Source organism: Haliaeetus albicilla, chromosome 16 (assembly GCF_947461875.1).
Source record: "Haliaeetus albicilla chromosome 16, bHalAlb1.1, whole genome shotgun sequence".
Classification (NCBI taxonomy): Eukaryota; Metazoa; Chordata; class Aves; order Accipitriformes; family Accipitridae; genus Haliaeetus; species Haliaeetus albicilla.
The window spans coordinates 28,387,406-28,403,393 of record NC_091498.1 but is presented as its reverse complement, the minus strand read 5'-3'; the positions used below and the strand labels follow the sequence as shown (position 1 = coordinate 28,403,393).

The 15,988-nt window shown below is 38.2% G+C and overlaps 1 protein-coding gene across 2 annotated transcripts in view; it reads left to right on the top strand.

The window, feature by feature from the left end:
* Nucleotides 1-15,988, top strand: part of PRMT3 (protein arginine methyltransferase 3) — a 61,786-nt gene that overhangs the window by 17,104 nt on the left and 28,694 nt on the right. For both annotated transcript variants that reach the window (XM_069804089.1, XM_069804088.1), the window contains exons 9-11: nt 710-831; nt 3,923-4,022; nt 12,985-13,063. In XM_069804089.1, coding sequence (XP_069660190.1) covers nt 710-831; nt 3,923-4,022; nt 12,985-13,063 — 301 coding nt within the window. The remainder of the gene's footprint in view (nt 1-709; nt 832-3,922; nt 4,023-12,984; nt 13,064-15,988) is intronic.

Here is a 15,988-nt window from a genome sequence, read left to right as displayed (position 1 = left end):
CTACAGTAGCTAACGTGTGAGATGTCAAAACAAGCATTTGCATGAGTCTTGTTGCTACGTTGAGTGTACTTTTTTTCAAGTGCAGCGATGAAGTTTATTTGTGTTTTCATGAAAACTTATGGATCCCATCTTCCTGGATTTTTTTGGTCCTATTTTGATTACAAATAGTGTTAGAAAATATTTCCAGGTGTTAAAAATATGCCAGTTACCATTTTGCAATTTAGTCATCTTGAGCCATAGCTCTTTTGGGGCACTGTGGCCATTTGTAGCAGATGATTCATAAATAAAGTTTCTGAATAGACTTTTAATGAGAAACTACAGTTAGAATATGTTTTTTCAGTGCCAGTGCTAAATTCAATTATTAGTGATTCACTGATTGAAATTGCTCGGGCTATAACTTCCTGTTTCTCCTGTTCATGTAACTTTTTAGTTGTTGCCCAAATAATTGCTTGTGATTGTTTCCCATGTGACTGACTTAAATCTGCAGCTGTAGCTAGTCTGCTTCACTGTATATCTGTAAAAGGTAGTAGAGAGTGTGGAGTTAGTACTGCAGTTTGACTTGGATACCTCTGAATGTAATAGTAAGACTTGACGCTACCGTTTGTTCCTTCTGTTAGAATATGGTGTCTCACTGTTGTAGAAAGATATGTAGAAAAATCATAGCAAGGGAAATAAGATGTTTATTTTTACCTCCATTCATTCGTTTCAGGTGGTTTTGGACGTTGGCTGTGGAACTGGAATACTCTCTATGTTTGCTGCCAAAGCAGGCGCGAAGAAAGTGATTGGAGTCGACCAATCTGAAATCGTCTATCAGGCCATGGACATCATTAGGTAGGAAAATTTCCAAGAAAAGTGTGGTAAAGTTTGCTGTAAGAAGTTATTAAAATGCTGTTAATAGTTAATGATCACCTATCGCTCAGTATGTGTTTTACTGAAGTCACTTCTGTGTCCTAAGAATTAACACAGGTTTTGATGGACAATTGGCTACTTCTGCTACAAGGGCACGCTGCTGACTTACCTTCAACTTGTTCACCAGGCCCCTTGTCAGCATAGGGTGGGGAACAGCAAGCAGAGCCGATTCTGACCAGCAGGAACTAATCGGTGCTGTTCCATAGGGTTATTCCAGCTCCGAGATTCCCATCAGCCCATATCTACAGTCTGAAGTCCCTCTAAATAGCAGCCCTACCCTCTAGCACATCAGCTGCTCCCCTCTAATTCAGCATCATCCACAGACTTGCTGAGGGTGCATTCTGTGCCATTAGGTCACTAATAAAGGTATCAGAACTAGCATTGAACCCTGAGGGACACCTCTGGTACCCAGCTAAGAGTTAGGCTTTGTACTCTTTCTCTCACCTCTTGCACCTCGTGGTCTAGACGGCTTTCCACCCCTGTGATGGTTCATTGATCCATTCACATTTCACTAATTGACCGATAGAGGATATTAAGGGAGATTGTGAGTGTAGGTAAAAATGAAGCAATGGCATCTGAAGGCTTATGATGGATTTCCTCGCATGAGGTAGGAGAAATGTAGGTGTAAATGTGTGCTGTTGTTGATAGATGAGGTGTGTGGCTTTGGTTGTTTTTATAAGAGCAACTGTGGAAAAGAAAGTCTAGGTAGATACTGAGGAATTTGCGAGTGACAGTTACCGCTTCACGCGTTGGAGGTGCAACACTGCACGCTTGGATGCTGTAAAACTATTCTATGAAATAGATGCCTGTTAAAGAAAAGTACTGTGTTAAGCATTATGTGCAGCTTCGAATAAAATGCTGTTATGGCACAAGAACTCGTTCTCTCAAGAGAACTTTTCCCAGGAGTCCTTGATATGTTCAGAACGGTTACAAATGCGAGTGTTTTATTTTTAATGTACTAGATGACAAACTTAGTATCGTTCATATCTTCCAACAAGTGCACAAAAAGTCCGTTGTGTGTTATTTATACTTAGAGGAGGATAGAAGTATCAGCCAACGCATATTACCTTTGGTGAGGAGAAGGGCAGGCCTTTAAGAAAAACAACAAATCAAAACTCTTAAACTCTTAAGAGTGATGGATTGCCACTTGAAGTACACAGCGAACTGCCAGTAAGGCTACACATTTGTAGACACCTTCTGCTATACAAGATTCAATTCACATTACAGTCTTCAGTTTGCATCAAAACAATTTATATTTGTCTTGTTAAACCTACTTTTCCTAAAGGAATAAAGCTGACAAACTTGTAATGGAGTAACAAATATTTATGGGAATACTAAACAACTCTGTGTAGTTTAAAAATGACTACTGCAGTGTGCTTCCACCTGTGATTCAAGTATGTGCTCGAGAGCTTTTGTCCCTCCCAGAATTCTGGTTCATTTCTAGCATGCTAATTACCAGAAATTGCAACCCATGTGTGTAAGTAAACTGGAGTAAGTGGCCTGAGTGGCATGATTCTTTCCCAAGGTTACAGTTAACTTATTTTTAGCTAAATGCTTTTCTTCTCTTTTCTTACTGTAAATAGCTGCCCATAAAATTTCTAGTGCAGTGAACAACTTGATTTTTGTCATTCATCACTGTTACGCTAGAATAGAAGGTTGAAGTGTACTTCCTGAATAGCATCTCAGCAGTTTTTCCTACAGTGTGTAAACTACATTGGTTGGTTTGGGTTTTTTATACCTTACAACTGAAAACAAATCTGTGATGAATTAGTCTTTCTTCTCTTTTGTTTTAAATCACATCTAGAAAATTACCCTTAGATCTCTTTTTGTCCTTCTTAAAATATTGTTGTGGGCGATAGCTCTTTAACATTTCATTTCTCTCTTTGAACTTCTGGTTTTACTTCTGTTTACACCATTAAATACGATATTAGTGATGAACTGCTACTCTTCTAACAGAAGACTGTCATGTGTAGAGTATTTAATTCATCTTTCCAACAGCCCACATGTTCAAGTAGCCCTTTGACCCATTCCTTTCCCTCCCTTCATTCTGATCGTTCTCCCATTGTCTTTTAGATTGAATTTTTAATGTGATTACTGGTCTGCATTGAAAGCCAGACAGAATGTAATAGTAAGATATCAGGATAGGGAGGGAAGGGGCAGAGATAAGAACTGCAGTGGAAAGATAGATTTCTTTGGTGGGAATACTTTTCTGCCCTCTGTAAGAATAGCTGTTGTAATAATGGTATGTGTAAGAAAGACTAATATGGTTTGCCAAGAAGAAAAATACTAAATTTCAAGCATTTACGTATTTAGTAATTTCACCGTCGTGCAGTTTTTGTTTCAAAAACTGTAGTCATGTCACAGTACCTTCCTCCTTACGCAGGTGGTTGTACTGTTACTTGCATATGAGGTAATACCTGATTACTGCAGTTAGTAAACATTGCAGGTGATTCCGGCCAAAATCACAGTGGGGAGGATGCCTTTATTGTGGAATAACTGTAATACTGATCTAGAGGGAATGTTTGTTCTCAGTGACTTTGCAGCTAGTTTTGTTAAATAAAAAACTAAGTTGTGCAAACCAGCTTTGTGAGGAAGTTAATTTCGATTGCTATCCTGGTGTGATGAATAGGCTCTAATCACTATAGACTTATGCTACAGGGGTCAAAGAAGGAGAACTGGGAACAAGCAACTCTAAGTAAAGAGGCGTTATTTTAAATTGTCCTTTTCTGTATTTTCCTGGTTTCTGAAGCTTCCGCATTTGCATGCACAGCACACCGAAGGTATACAGATCTACTGTCTGCCATCTTTGCCTGGCACTTAATCTGCTGCAGTTTTTGGCTACTCAGAAACATTCCCTCTGAAATATAATTGAGAAGAGGAATATTACATTTTAGTGCTTTCTTGATTAGTTAAAAAAAAAGTTATTGGGAGGAGAAAATATAGGCATAAGTATATCTGTCTTGACAGCATAAATTGGAAATATAAACTAATTTGTTTATATTGTGACTTGCAGGTTAAATAAACTTGAAAATATCATTACATTAGTCAAAGGAAGAATTGAAGAGGTAGATCTGCCCGTGGAAAAAGTGGATGTAATTATATCTGAATGGATGGTAAGGTGCATGGATATTCTTTTCAAGACCTAGTATTTTCAGGAAAAACTGTGTCGTGTTATTTCATTTGAAAAATTATTCTTTAAGCGATGCTATTTTTTAACCAAAAGTCTACTATGCTTGTAGCACTGTCTTTGACAATGTGGGAGATGGGATGATGGTCCTGATGATGTGGTATTAGGATACAATTCCTGATCCCTCTTGTTCACGTTCTTTCAAGTCAAGGTTCTCTGCAGTTGAGCTGTTTTGGGTACAGCAGTTAAGTTTCTGTGACGTAGCTGGTATGCAGATCTACAGAAGTACTCTATTCCTCAATAATACTGTTGTAGCTGCTCAGGTGAAAGTAATGGAGAAATATTGTATTAGTCGTCTAGCTAGATGGTTCTGATGAGTTAAATAACTTTAGTCCATAAAGACAGCTAAAGACTATCCTGATTGTGCGGGAAAGGCGATAAGGAGGCGAGGAACACATGCACTGGGAAATCTGCAAGTATATATAGAGCTTGAAAAGAGCATTACTATTCATTGCAGTTTTTTAGTATAAGAATAAAATAACTGATTTTAAAAGTACATGATAAAGATGGTGGCCAACAGGAGATGCAGTATGCAGTGTGTAAATGAGCCATTTCCTGGAATCCCTTGGATTTCAGCCGTTGGCCTGTTACCTTTCTTTCACGTGCTGGCTGATGACTGTTACACAGTTGTGCTTGCTACCTGCCGTTGTTCCTAATAAAGAAATCTGTGTGACGAGACCCAGTGCCAGGCTGAACTTCGTAGCGACTGAGTAAGTCTGTTCCCTATCAAAAATGTGGTAGGAAACACCCCTTATGACTTTTTTTTGTGGACTTCTGCTATTCGGTCTCCTCGTATCGCAGACCTTCAAAAAGCGCTTAAATACAGGTTTTTTTTCATGCTAGTTCCCACTGTTTGTACTTAAAGAAAATTTCTTTTGTCCTTCAAATTTAAGATCAATAATGAAAACATATTCGAAGTTACTGGTTTGGGTTTTTTGGGGGGGTGGGGGGTGGCTTTTTTTTTTATTATGATTTCTACTATGCGCAAGGGCCTTTGGGAGAGAGGTCACATGTTCACTATGGATCCATATGTATCTGCCTATTTTCCAGGTAAAGGTGGAAATTGTTCGTTTTGGTTTTTCTGTGGATTTTTTTTTTATATTGCATATTTCAGTGAGCTCGAAATCTGCAAAATTTTTTTCCTCTGCTGCTATAATGAACATTATTTGAAGCATGAGCTTAATTTAGTGTTGAGGTTTAAGCCATTGGCTTAAACTAGCGGTTTAAAAATAGTGTGTTATGGTTGGTGATTGCTGACAGTATAGTGACTTCACTAGAAATGTAATTATAGTTCTTTCAGGGAAGCTTCTGATGAGTTGCCTAATATGTGCACCAAGAATCATGTTCCCAAAATCATATTTCTCATTCTGGAGCCCAAGGTTTGGTTTTAAAAGCAACTCGGGCCCTTAAGAGCTTAAGTCATGTTGTAAATCAGTGCCTCTAAGGTGAAGTAAAGGATTTTGAAAAGCAGCTCGTGTAAGAAATGAAATATTGAATGTTCCATGTTTCCCATTTGTGTGCTAATTTACCTTTTAATGTCATAATTATAGAGCCATGTGCATTTCACTTAATTAGGTATTCTAGATATTTAGGAATGTTAGCATTTTTATAGGTTGCTGCAATACAGAGATAAAGAGCACAATACCGTGGAAGTAAGATTGATAGCTGGACAGTGTACACAGTGTTCCAACACTGTCCAGAAAGGAACATTATGTTGCCTAGATGCAAATGAAGATTCCTCTTTGTCTGGCTTGCTTTGTGAGTTTGCTTTTTCTTTTCCTTCCGTACGTGATACTGACCAGTGTGAAATCTTTTGTTAATATGTGAATGTAAGTGCTTGAAAATGTTGGAAATGCAAAGCCCGAGAGCAAAAAGGAATTCAATATATGTCAGGTTTCAGCTCTTTATTTAGAGAATATGTATGGATTAGCAGGAAAATTTTAATGGGAGCAGTTTTTAGTTTGTAGCAAATACATGAAAAGTTGCTTTTCTGTTTAGAAAACAAACTGCTTTGAGACTAGTAAAAATCAAACCCTCTTGTGGAGCCATAGCTTTGTTTTGCTTGGTACAGAACAGTGCTTAAGACCAGTACGCTATAAGCTTTTTTAGAGCTGTGTCTGGAGCATCAGAAAATAAAAAACAAGTGTGAAGCAACAGAATGGACGCAACAGAGAGGAAAAATACTGCATCCCCCAGGAATGTTTCTAGAACAGGCTTTCTGAGAAAGACGGCACGTGGAACAGTGTATTGTAAAAAGCACAGTGTTGCATTATGAGCATCGCCAGTGTAATGGTTTCTGATGATCATTCTCTTAATTGTGTAAGTGACCTATGACTTCCACAAACTGCTTGCTATTGGTACTTCTCTTTCATTTTTAAATTTGTTCCCTTAAAATACACAAAAATGGGAGAGGCATCTTAAATATTACACAGCGGGTAGGGATGTGTGAGTGTGTGTGTGTGTATATAGCCAAATTGTATTTCAAATGTCTATTTGTCATCTTCCAAAATAGTATTTTTCAGTTTTAAATTCATGTGGAAGCGGTTTTGTCAGGTTTAGAGGCTGAAAGATGAGCAACTGTTCTCTTCAGTGGCTTTGTTTAAGCCTATGAAAGAAATTGCTAATTTATTGATCTTGCTTTTAATGTAAAGACTAAATGCATCGTTTGTGACGTCTGAAGTATGTGTGTTTGACATGGTTAAAATCAGACCGTAAGCAGGGCATTTGTGTGATTGTGTTCGACTAAAACCAGTATGTAAACCATTGAGAAAGACGGTGGAAGGTGTGATGAGCTGTGGGCTGTTCTCTTGGCGTCCAAAAGGCAGATTGCTGAAGACTGAGGGCTTGTCGGACTACTGAAGACCCAGCTAATGCCATCTATTTAGACTTTTTTCACTCTGAAGCCAGCTATGCATTCCTTTTAGCAAAACATTGGTGAAGTCTGCAGCCTGAGAGAAGGACTTCTTGTGTGCTGTGAACCAGGAGCACAAGGGAGAGCAGGTGGATCCAAGAGATACTTCACCCAATAAACCACGTTGCTTTAAGAACGAACACAAAAATGGCCAAGTAATAGCCTGTTCTGCTAACCAAACTGATTCTGTAAGGAGAAGGTCTTCCAGTTCTTGGAGAGAGGTTATTTGAATGTAAGAATGGGTGAATTCTATATAATGTCTCACTGCTGGCCTTGTCCAGGATCGTTTGATACTCTACAGCAGAGCTGTAAGCTTCTGATGCACCATCCTGCTTGATTGCCTGGCAATTCTTGAAAGCCTTGATTTGTGAAACTACGAATGTTTCTAAGCAAAGGTACAAATAATTGAGTATTTGTACACACTGCCTAGTGGCTATCTGATGCAAATAATTTCTGAAGGCACATCAGTGACTTGTTTGCACCTTGGTGGAACGAATGAAAACCCTTATCAGTTAATGACTTCACCTGAAGCGAACGTGGTTTGCAAATGCTCAGATTTCATCAGAAGCTTAGAATTTTGTCTTGAATGTGCTGCTGTTCATATGGGTGGTGGGAAAGTACTTACAAGTCGTATACATCGTAGGCTTGCTCTCAGTCAGGATCACATTTATGTGTTCTCCCCAGAGATCCCGAATTTTAAGAAACAATGATGTTTTAGTGTAATTAGAGTAATTTTACATACAGTATATAAATTTGAAATGAGAGCTGCTGTGCAAAGTGCTGAAGCTAGTTTTTGGTTAAATTGAATGCTGGGGAGGAAAAGATTTGCTATCACCATCCAAAGGTGACTGTGTTACTGCACACGTGGATTTTGGTAGTGTAATTGTAAACTTCATAGGCTGCTTATTGAAAGGATGAGTGCAGAAAGAAACAAAATGTGTGTAATGTTTTTCTGGAATGTTCTTACCCAGCTGCATCTGTGTGCAGATTTTTTTCTCTCCGTATGCTTTTACTTCCTTTTTCTAGCTAAAACGATAAAGCTAGAGATTGAGAGTTTTATTGACTTGAAAAAAATCTGCATTTCTTGTTTGTAAGGGGTTTTGCTGTGAGAGGCAGTTGTCCGAGATGGTTGTCTCAAATACTGTGTTGGAGTACAGTGCGTTCTCATAAATTGCTGTTTTATGCAGTGCTTTATGATACTGAATATGCAATGAAGTTTTACATAAGGAAAAACTGGGAAAGAGATGGACTCTGAAATTAAAACAAACTAAGGATAGAATCCAGTACTCTTGTCTCTTAACTGTATCATTGCTTGGGTAGCTAATACAGCTAATATCTTTTTTTTGTTTTTCCCCTTTTTTTTTGTGTGTTATATAATTTTGAAGTGATAGCAGGATGGGCTGTGAATGGGAGGGGTTCAGGATCTAGGGAAGTGAGCATGTCTGAAACACTGGAAACCATCTTTTCTCTCCTTCTTCCTTTCCCCTGTTTCTATGGTGGGTACACAGTGATGGTGCTTTTTTAATACTAGTCTTTCTATATAGTCTTAATATTCTGTATTGTTTCTGTTAGAATTTGGAGGCGCATTAATACAAGCGTTCTAGTTCTGTAATAGAAATAATTTATAATTTTACGTAAGAATTGAGCTGTTCTTTTTGTGTTTTTAATAATGCTGTAAAGAGCATACTGAATGCTTTAATTTCTTTACAGCAAAATAGTTTTTATAAAGAAATTGTATTTCCTTGCATGACTTTTTTTTTTTTTTTGCCGACACTAATAATGTTTATCACTTTTCTGCTCTTCAGATCTTCCCACTTGCTGTTCTCACTCATGTTTATTTAAGGACACAACAGGGTGTGCGTAATAACAAAGTCAAGCTGTGTTTTTGAAATGTGTGGGCTTGCTCCGTCAGTAATGAATTATTTCCCTTTTTTTAAAAATTAAGTTGTACGTGAAAGATCAGCATGTAGGCTGACTTAGCGTGAGGGAAATGGCGCTGCAACAGAGCATGCGGAAGAGTTTACATGGAGCTGCTGCTGCTCATTTAAATGCGCCACAGGTTCTGGGAGGATTTTGTCAAGTTAAAAACAATTTTTCACAACATTGAGTGGGCCTAGTCAGTTTTGTGCATCTGTTAATGCAAGGTTACATTTTATGTTTTAAATCTGAATCGGTTGTCCAGTCTGTTTGTTTTATGTACCCTCTGTAACTTGTTTTACTCTAGTCCGATGGAAACCTTGTAGTTGGAAACTTCAGTTTAAGAAAATAGTACCCTTATTTTATACTGATAGGGATTTAAAAAAAAAAGTCTACTCTCTGGGCCAGTGATTTGATAGCTGCCTTTTATCGCATTAAATATTCAGTGTTAGGCCTTACTGAATCTGGAGTACCGGACCGGGTTCAGTTATGTTACAGAAAATAATAAAACAGATCTTTGATGGAAGACGGGAGGGAAACACAACACTTATTCAAGTAGTAAGGATAGAATTGAGAAGAAATATTTAACATGTTTTTTCTGCTGTACTAAAAATTCTGCCAATTCTTGCTGTTGTAAACATGCGAATACCACTTTTTGAAATATATATGGTAGAAAATAAGTGAAGGCAAAACCAGGTTCCACTAAGGTATTTGATAGGAATGGATAAGGGAAATGTACATGAAAAGGCATTTTTAATCTGAAGTAATTTGTGTTTTAAACAAAGCATTTTTCTTTAGTATTCTCCATGCGATGAAGTATACTTTAGAATTTAGTGTTGTTCTTGTGTCTTGATGCTTTTAGAGAGCTTAATCTCCTCCTTCATGAAGAACGTCATGATGAATACTGAAGCACTAATGTTAAAAACTTCCAATACTTACATTTTGATTGATTGGTAAAATATTTTTTTATGTAGCGTTGAATTAAAATGAAAATAAATGTTAGAGTGCTGTAGTGTATTTGAATGATAGAGGAAAACTTAACAATGCAGGATACTAAGCCATCAAAGTTTTGTGAGCCTTTTATAATTCTGTTGCAAAATACAGATAAAAAGGATATGTAAGAAATGTAGTGATTCTCACATTCCTCTGGATTTGGATTTGTCAGTGGGCTCATGCATTTTTGAAAGCTGAGTTCTTGGACGGACATGATGTAGGACAGACATATGCTTGAATGGAGTAACTGCATAGTGCTGTGTATTTCTGTTCCTGTCCAAATGTCTTTGCATGTATAGTTTTTGTTGTTAGCTGGAGAACAAGCGCTTTGTTTCAGCTTTGAAAATATAAAAATGAGGAGCTTCACATTCATTTTGAGAAAGAAATGGCCATCTTTTTAGTAGAAAATGCATAATATGACAGGGTAACATTTAGCGTGTGCTGTGTATTCAGTTTGTCTTTAAGAGAGAACGTGTCACCTTTTGCATGTCTTACTTTAGCCTCTGGCAAGATTGAATTATTAATATGCGGCTCACAGGTTTGTATCCTAGAGATCTCTTTGCAGTAATTAATTTTGAGGATGCTAATACACGCCTAAGAAAAAACAAAACCCTGAACGTTATTGGGGTGGAAGCAAGAGTGCCCCAGAGCATCACGGGGAAAAGGCGTCAGGTATAATTCTCTTTCCAGATGGCACCCCTACAGGTGAGGCAGCAGCCTGTGAAATTACATTCTAAATTACACTACAGATGAGCACAGCACACTGAGCAAAACGCTTTGCTATAAGTAATAAATGACTTGATTCAGTACCATTGACGGTTTATGTAACTTACAGGAATGCTATAATGAACTGGGGGGGGGCGGGGGGGGAGAACCAACAGTGCCAGAGTGGAAAGGTTGGGGAAAGGACGGTGAGAATTTCGCTGTATTTCTCATGAGAAGGTGTGTCTTCCAGCTGTACTTCTTGCACTTGTTTGTCAGATGCAGTAGGTGATGGGCATCTTAGGCAGGAAGAAATAAGTGAAGAGCTGATCTGTAAAAATGTCCCTTCGTAACTTACTGACTCTTGCTGGTAACTAGTCTTAAGGTGTGTCCTAGAGGTCACATTTAAAATGCTGTGAAAACAACTCACTTTCGGTTAAAAGCATCTGAAGACAATTTTTATGAACTAAAAATATTCTATTTTTAAAACTGCAAGAATAAGAATTAAGAAAACTCTGGTTCCATTCTGTGCTTTTGGCTTGCTGTAGGCATAACATCGTCTCTGCTTGATGCAATTGGAGCTCCTGGCCTTTTCAGACGTTTTGTAAAGCTTATTAAAAATCACATTGCGCACAAAGCAGCAGTCTTCGCTCTGGGACTTATTCTAAGGACTTCATAAAAGCTAGGCGGTAAAGCGGAAGAACAGGCAACATTTGGAAGAGAAGTGTCCAGTAGAGCGTTGTCCTCTTGCCAGAAGAAACAGGCTGAGAAAAGGGCATTTCCATTGTTTTCAAACTCTGTTCTTGTTGAATACAAATCTGCCATGCTTCAGGTTTCCGGTTTTCTAGTTTTGTTTTTAGTTCTGAAGGGTGCAGTGTGGGTGGTGACGTTTATAAGCAATTCTGAACTTGCAGCATTTTTTGTTTGAAGAGCCTTAGGCAAAATAAACATCCAAGATGGTGTAAACTTGGTGGTCGTAGCAGTGCGGTTCCCATGCAATGGAATATTTTCAGTAGTGTGGCATGATGACTTCAAAAATAAAAAATAAATTTAAAAAAATGATCCTTATGATTGTACAAATATGGAAGTGTAGGAAAAATGAAGGAAAAAATCTTCTTTGCTGGGTTACTGCCGACTGGGCTTGTAGGACTGCAGGTCCAAAGTCTGGACTTCCAGTTTGCTTTTTTGTTCTTTTCTACTGGCAATCGGTGTATAAATCAAGCCATACGGCTAAGCTGTGTTTTAAGCAAAGTGAGAATTAGGACACTAAGTGAAATTCCAAAATGTATGCCGGTATGATTAATCTTAATTGATTTGATGCCATACAAATGTGTATGTGGGTAAAATGTGTTACAGTATTCAGTATCTCGGAAGATAGGAAGGGTGTAAAATCAGTAAATCGATTGGAAAACAAAGGGCTATATATCTCTTAGAAATCTGCAGTTTACTTAAAAGTAGTTGAGAAGCCGGATGTTTTATATACAATGTTGATTGTATGTAATGGTGCTATATGGGTTTTTTTATATCTTAGAAATGTGCAATTAAGGAAATTTTTTTTCTGTGTCAGAAAATGGCCGTCTCAAGTTTACAATAGGTTATTCTAAACATCTATAGGAGTATGATTAACCTGCTATAAAGTTAATCCCAACACAGAAAAACCAACGTAAATCTCAGGATAAAAATGGTTAGAACTAGAATTTTTTTTAATTTCAGGTGCTGCTAAATAATATAGAACATCCAGAGAACCCATGTCTTTGGTGTATGATTTATTTCCCCCTGTCCTATTGAGCATTGCCCAAGCTGATACAGGGCACCTCGAGGCTGCAAATGTGAAGTAGGAAAGATGCATTCCATTTGGTTTTTCGCTGACGGTAGTTTTAATGTTACTCGCAGCTCTGAGTGGGAAGGTAGTTTCTCGGGGTTTCTGTTTTTGGTTTTGGTTTGGTGGGGTTTTTTGTTTGACTTTGTTTTTTTGTTTGTTTGGTTTTTTGTGTGGCACCTCGGAGTTACTACTAAAAAAATCAATACATGCAGCTTTTCACTGCGAGTTGAATGTGATTTCTTTTGATGTTGTAAGACTCTATTGAGTAATTGTTGGTGCAGCTTGGGTATTTATTGCCTGTAGTTTATTAATTTAGTAGGTGCTAGATACTTGCAGTTGGGGAAATTAAAGGTGATACTTCATGTAACTAAAGTTTTGACGGGATAATGCTGTTGAGAAATTCACTGGGTGCTGGCTCTTATTGCAGTGTATAGCCATATCAGGTTCTTAAATTGTGTTGATAAAGTCTATCTGTAGATTGATTAGATAGGCTACATGAGAAGCATAATAATTTCTAAATTCTTCTCCCTTTTCTATGAACAGGGTTATTTCCTTCTCTTTGAGTCAATGCTGGATTCGGTCATCTATGCAAAGGACAAGTACCTGGCAGAGGGAGGCTCAGGTTGGTGTGCGTAATTCTTTTAATAAATTTAGCTCTGGGGGGAAACTAAATGAACTCAGAGACTTAGAATAAGCTATGCATGGATGAGAAAGTTGCCAGTCTAAATGAAAAATGTTTCCATTAGTATGAGCTTCAAGGCATTAATTTACTGTATGGGTAATAGAAGAACATTAGATGGGGTATCAAGGTCTCAAGTTAATGGTGTTTTTAAGAATAAGAGGGGGTTATTTATTCTTACGTAGAGTCTAAATTTTTCCTCCCTACTTCTTCCCACATGTGGGTATTTGTTTTTCCCTCTTGAAATCCCAGTTTCTGCATAACTACAAACAGAGGAAAATAAGTTCTGTTCTGTAAGATGTGATACTGTTTGAGTAAGCTGCTGTGAATTAGAGGAAAAGTGGATAGGATGTTTTCCCGGAGGAGGGAAGTTGCACGGGGAGGGCGTAGTTTCAAATGCAAAAAGCCACATGAAATAACTAATGGTATTACATTGTTTCAGTTCAGCGTATTTAATTCTGTCCTGGTAGGAATATACCCTTTCTCTTTGTGGTTGGAGGGTAGGGAAGTGACAGAACAAAAAGGTTTTATTTTGAAGTGGAGTTCTTTTATCCTTTTAAGTAGCTGAGATAGTGTCATCTTAAGCAGTGTTTTAATGCCTGTAAATATTTATTCCTCATGTGATGCAGTTTTCTGCACGAGTTCTGCATATGCTTTATTTCTTGTACTTAATTCCTTTGTCAGTATTGTATCTCATATTGACCTTTCCAATCGTAGTCATCAGTCTGGGTTTTTTTTCCCCTTTTGTGCTAACCATGCGCATAGTTAGTTTCACTACACTGACTTAATGATTGGATTAATGACTATGTAACAGTGCTCGCTGCAGTGCTTCCCTTTGATTGCAGTGAGCTTTTGTGTGCTACAGAGTGCAGCAGAAAAAAAGGGGGTTTATGCATTTGTTCAACATTTGATCACCAGGCTAAATATATTTGTTTTCAGTAATGTGGAATAGTCCAGCCTGATCTGGAACACCGTTGTCTTGTGCACTGTATAGATATATGCCGATAATTTTATATTGTAATATAATTAAATTGGGGGACATGCCCTAAATTTGTAAGGAATCATTTTATGTTTAGCTACTACTTCCGAAGCCTTCTCAAAAGGGCCAGAAATTTTTGACCTCTATTGAAACTGCAGTGGTATCCTGTTCTCTATTTGTATTGTTGCTAAGGTTGCTGGTGGCTTGTGCCTCCCAAAATTTCCTTTGAGACACAGGGTATGCTGGCTCTGCAGTGCAGTTATCCTCTGTGGTCTGAGAGTGGTCTTCGGCCATTATTTGACTCTTCACAAAGCATGCAGTATTGTACATTCGTCGATTGGTATGGCCAGATTTTAAATGGAACGCTGTTTCCTTAAGATGCTTACAATTACCTTTCTTCTGCCAGCTTGTATAGCAGGTAAATGGCTGTGCCTAATCGTGAGAAAGTGGCTCAGCAATCAGCTGAGCGAGACGGACACTTCTGCAGTGTAGGTCAATAGCAGCAGAACTGTGGACACATCCAAATTCAGATGAGCCAAAACTAAGCGCTCATTCTGAGGTGAAGTCTTACCAGAGAAACTCCTGAATCTGCCATAAAGCTTGACTTTGTCTCAAGCCGCTTTGTACTATTGAGCCCAAGATCGTGATTACAGGGACTGTTTGAAAGGTGAAAAAAAAGCAATAGAAGCAGCTGCGATTTGGCCAAATCTTTCAGTGATTGAGCCGGGAATAGAATCCAAATTTCTAGATTTGTGTTCAGTCAGTCATATCGTCGTTACTTCAATTTAGCCTGTTGGCATGCTGAAGTGGATTATGCCAAACTGTCGAGGGTAATGTGTACAGTATATAATAGCTTTATTTGGGAACATAAAATTCTTGCTGCCCGGGACCCATCTGTTTGTTTTTTAGAGCTTTTACTTGCTTGAGTATAGGTTTCTGCATACGCTTGAGTGCAGGACACATTGGTGAGGGGTGACATAGGTAAGGAAGGCATCATTCAAAACGTAATACCGTTAGCTTGTTCACGTCAGAATGATGATGGTATTCGTGCGGAATTATCCATTTCCATATATCTGGAGGATTGCTGCCTTACCCTTCAGCGTCCTGAAGTTTGTGAGGCATTGCTTAAGGGATAAAGGATTTCCCATCGTATTCTGTTCACCACGTGAGCTGCTCCTAGTGACAGATGACTTCTGGGCACTGACTCGAGAAGGACACAGATGGTCAAAACGATGAATCTGAGAGAGCACTGAGGGAGGAGTATGTGCTTTTGTCCAATCGGCGTTTTGTTCATTTCACCTGTGAGAGAGAATAATTATTAAATTATACGCTTAATCAGAAAAAAATGACAAGTCTGTCAGGATTGCACAGGAAAGCGTTACAGGGTTGCAGAAAGAGCAGAGGATTTCCAGGGAACCAAGGATAATGGATGAAATGGCAAATGCATTTTTAGGGAGATGCTTTTAAACATTAACAATGCTCTACAGCATTTAGATGATGTAGGCTGATGTTTAGATAACATGCTTATATTTCCAGTCAAACTTCAGTATAGCATATGTTTCTGGACACGGGTGGGTTTGTAAATTTGGAAGTTAATGTATCAATGTAGTCTCTTGCCTGTGCCCTGTTGGTGGAACACAGATTTCTTTTTGTGAAACCTGAACAGGCATTGTCTACTTTTTTTGTTGCTATTGATACACTAAACTAAAAATGCAGATTAGATTAGAGCATTAGTGTTTACATTTTTGCTTGTTCTTAAGCACTGTGTATAATCGATGATGAGTTCCACTGCGGATTTAAGGATTTACTGTGTGGACGAAGAGATGTAATAAAAACTGATTATGGTCCCACTCAAATATTTCATGCTTGATAGACATGGTAGACTTTTC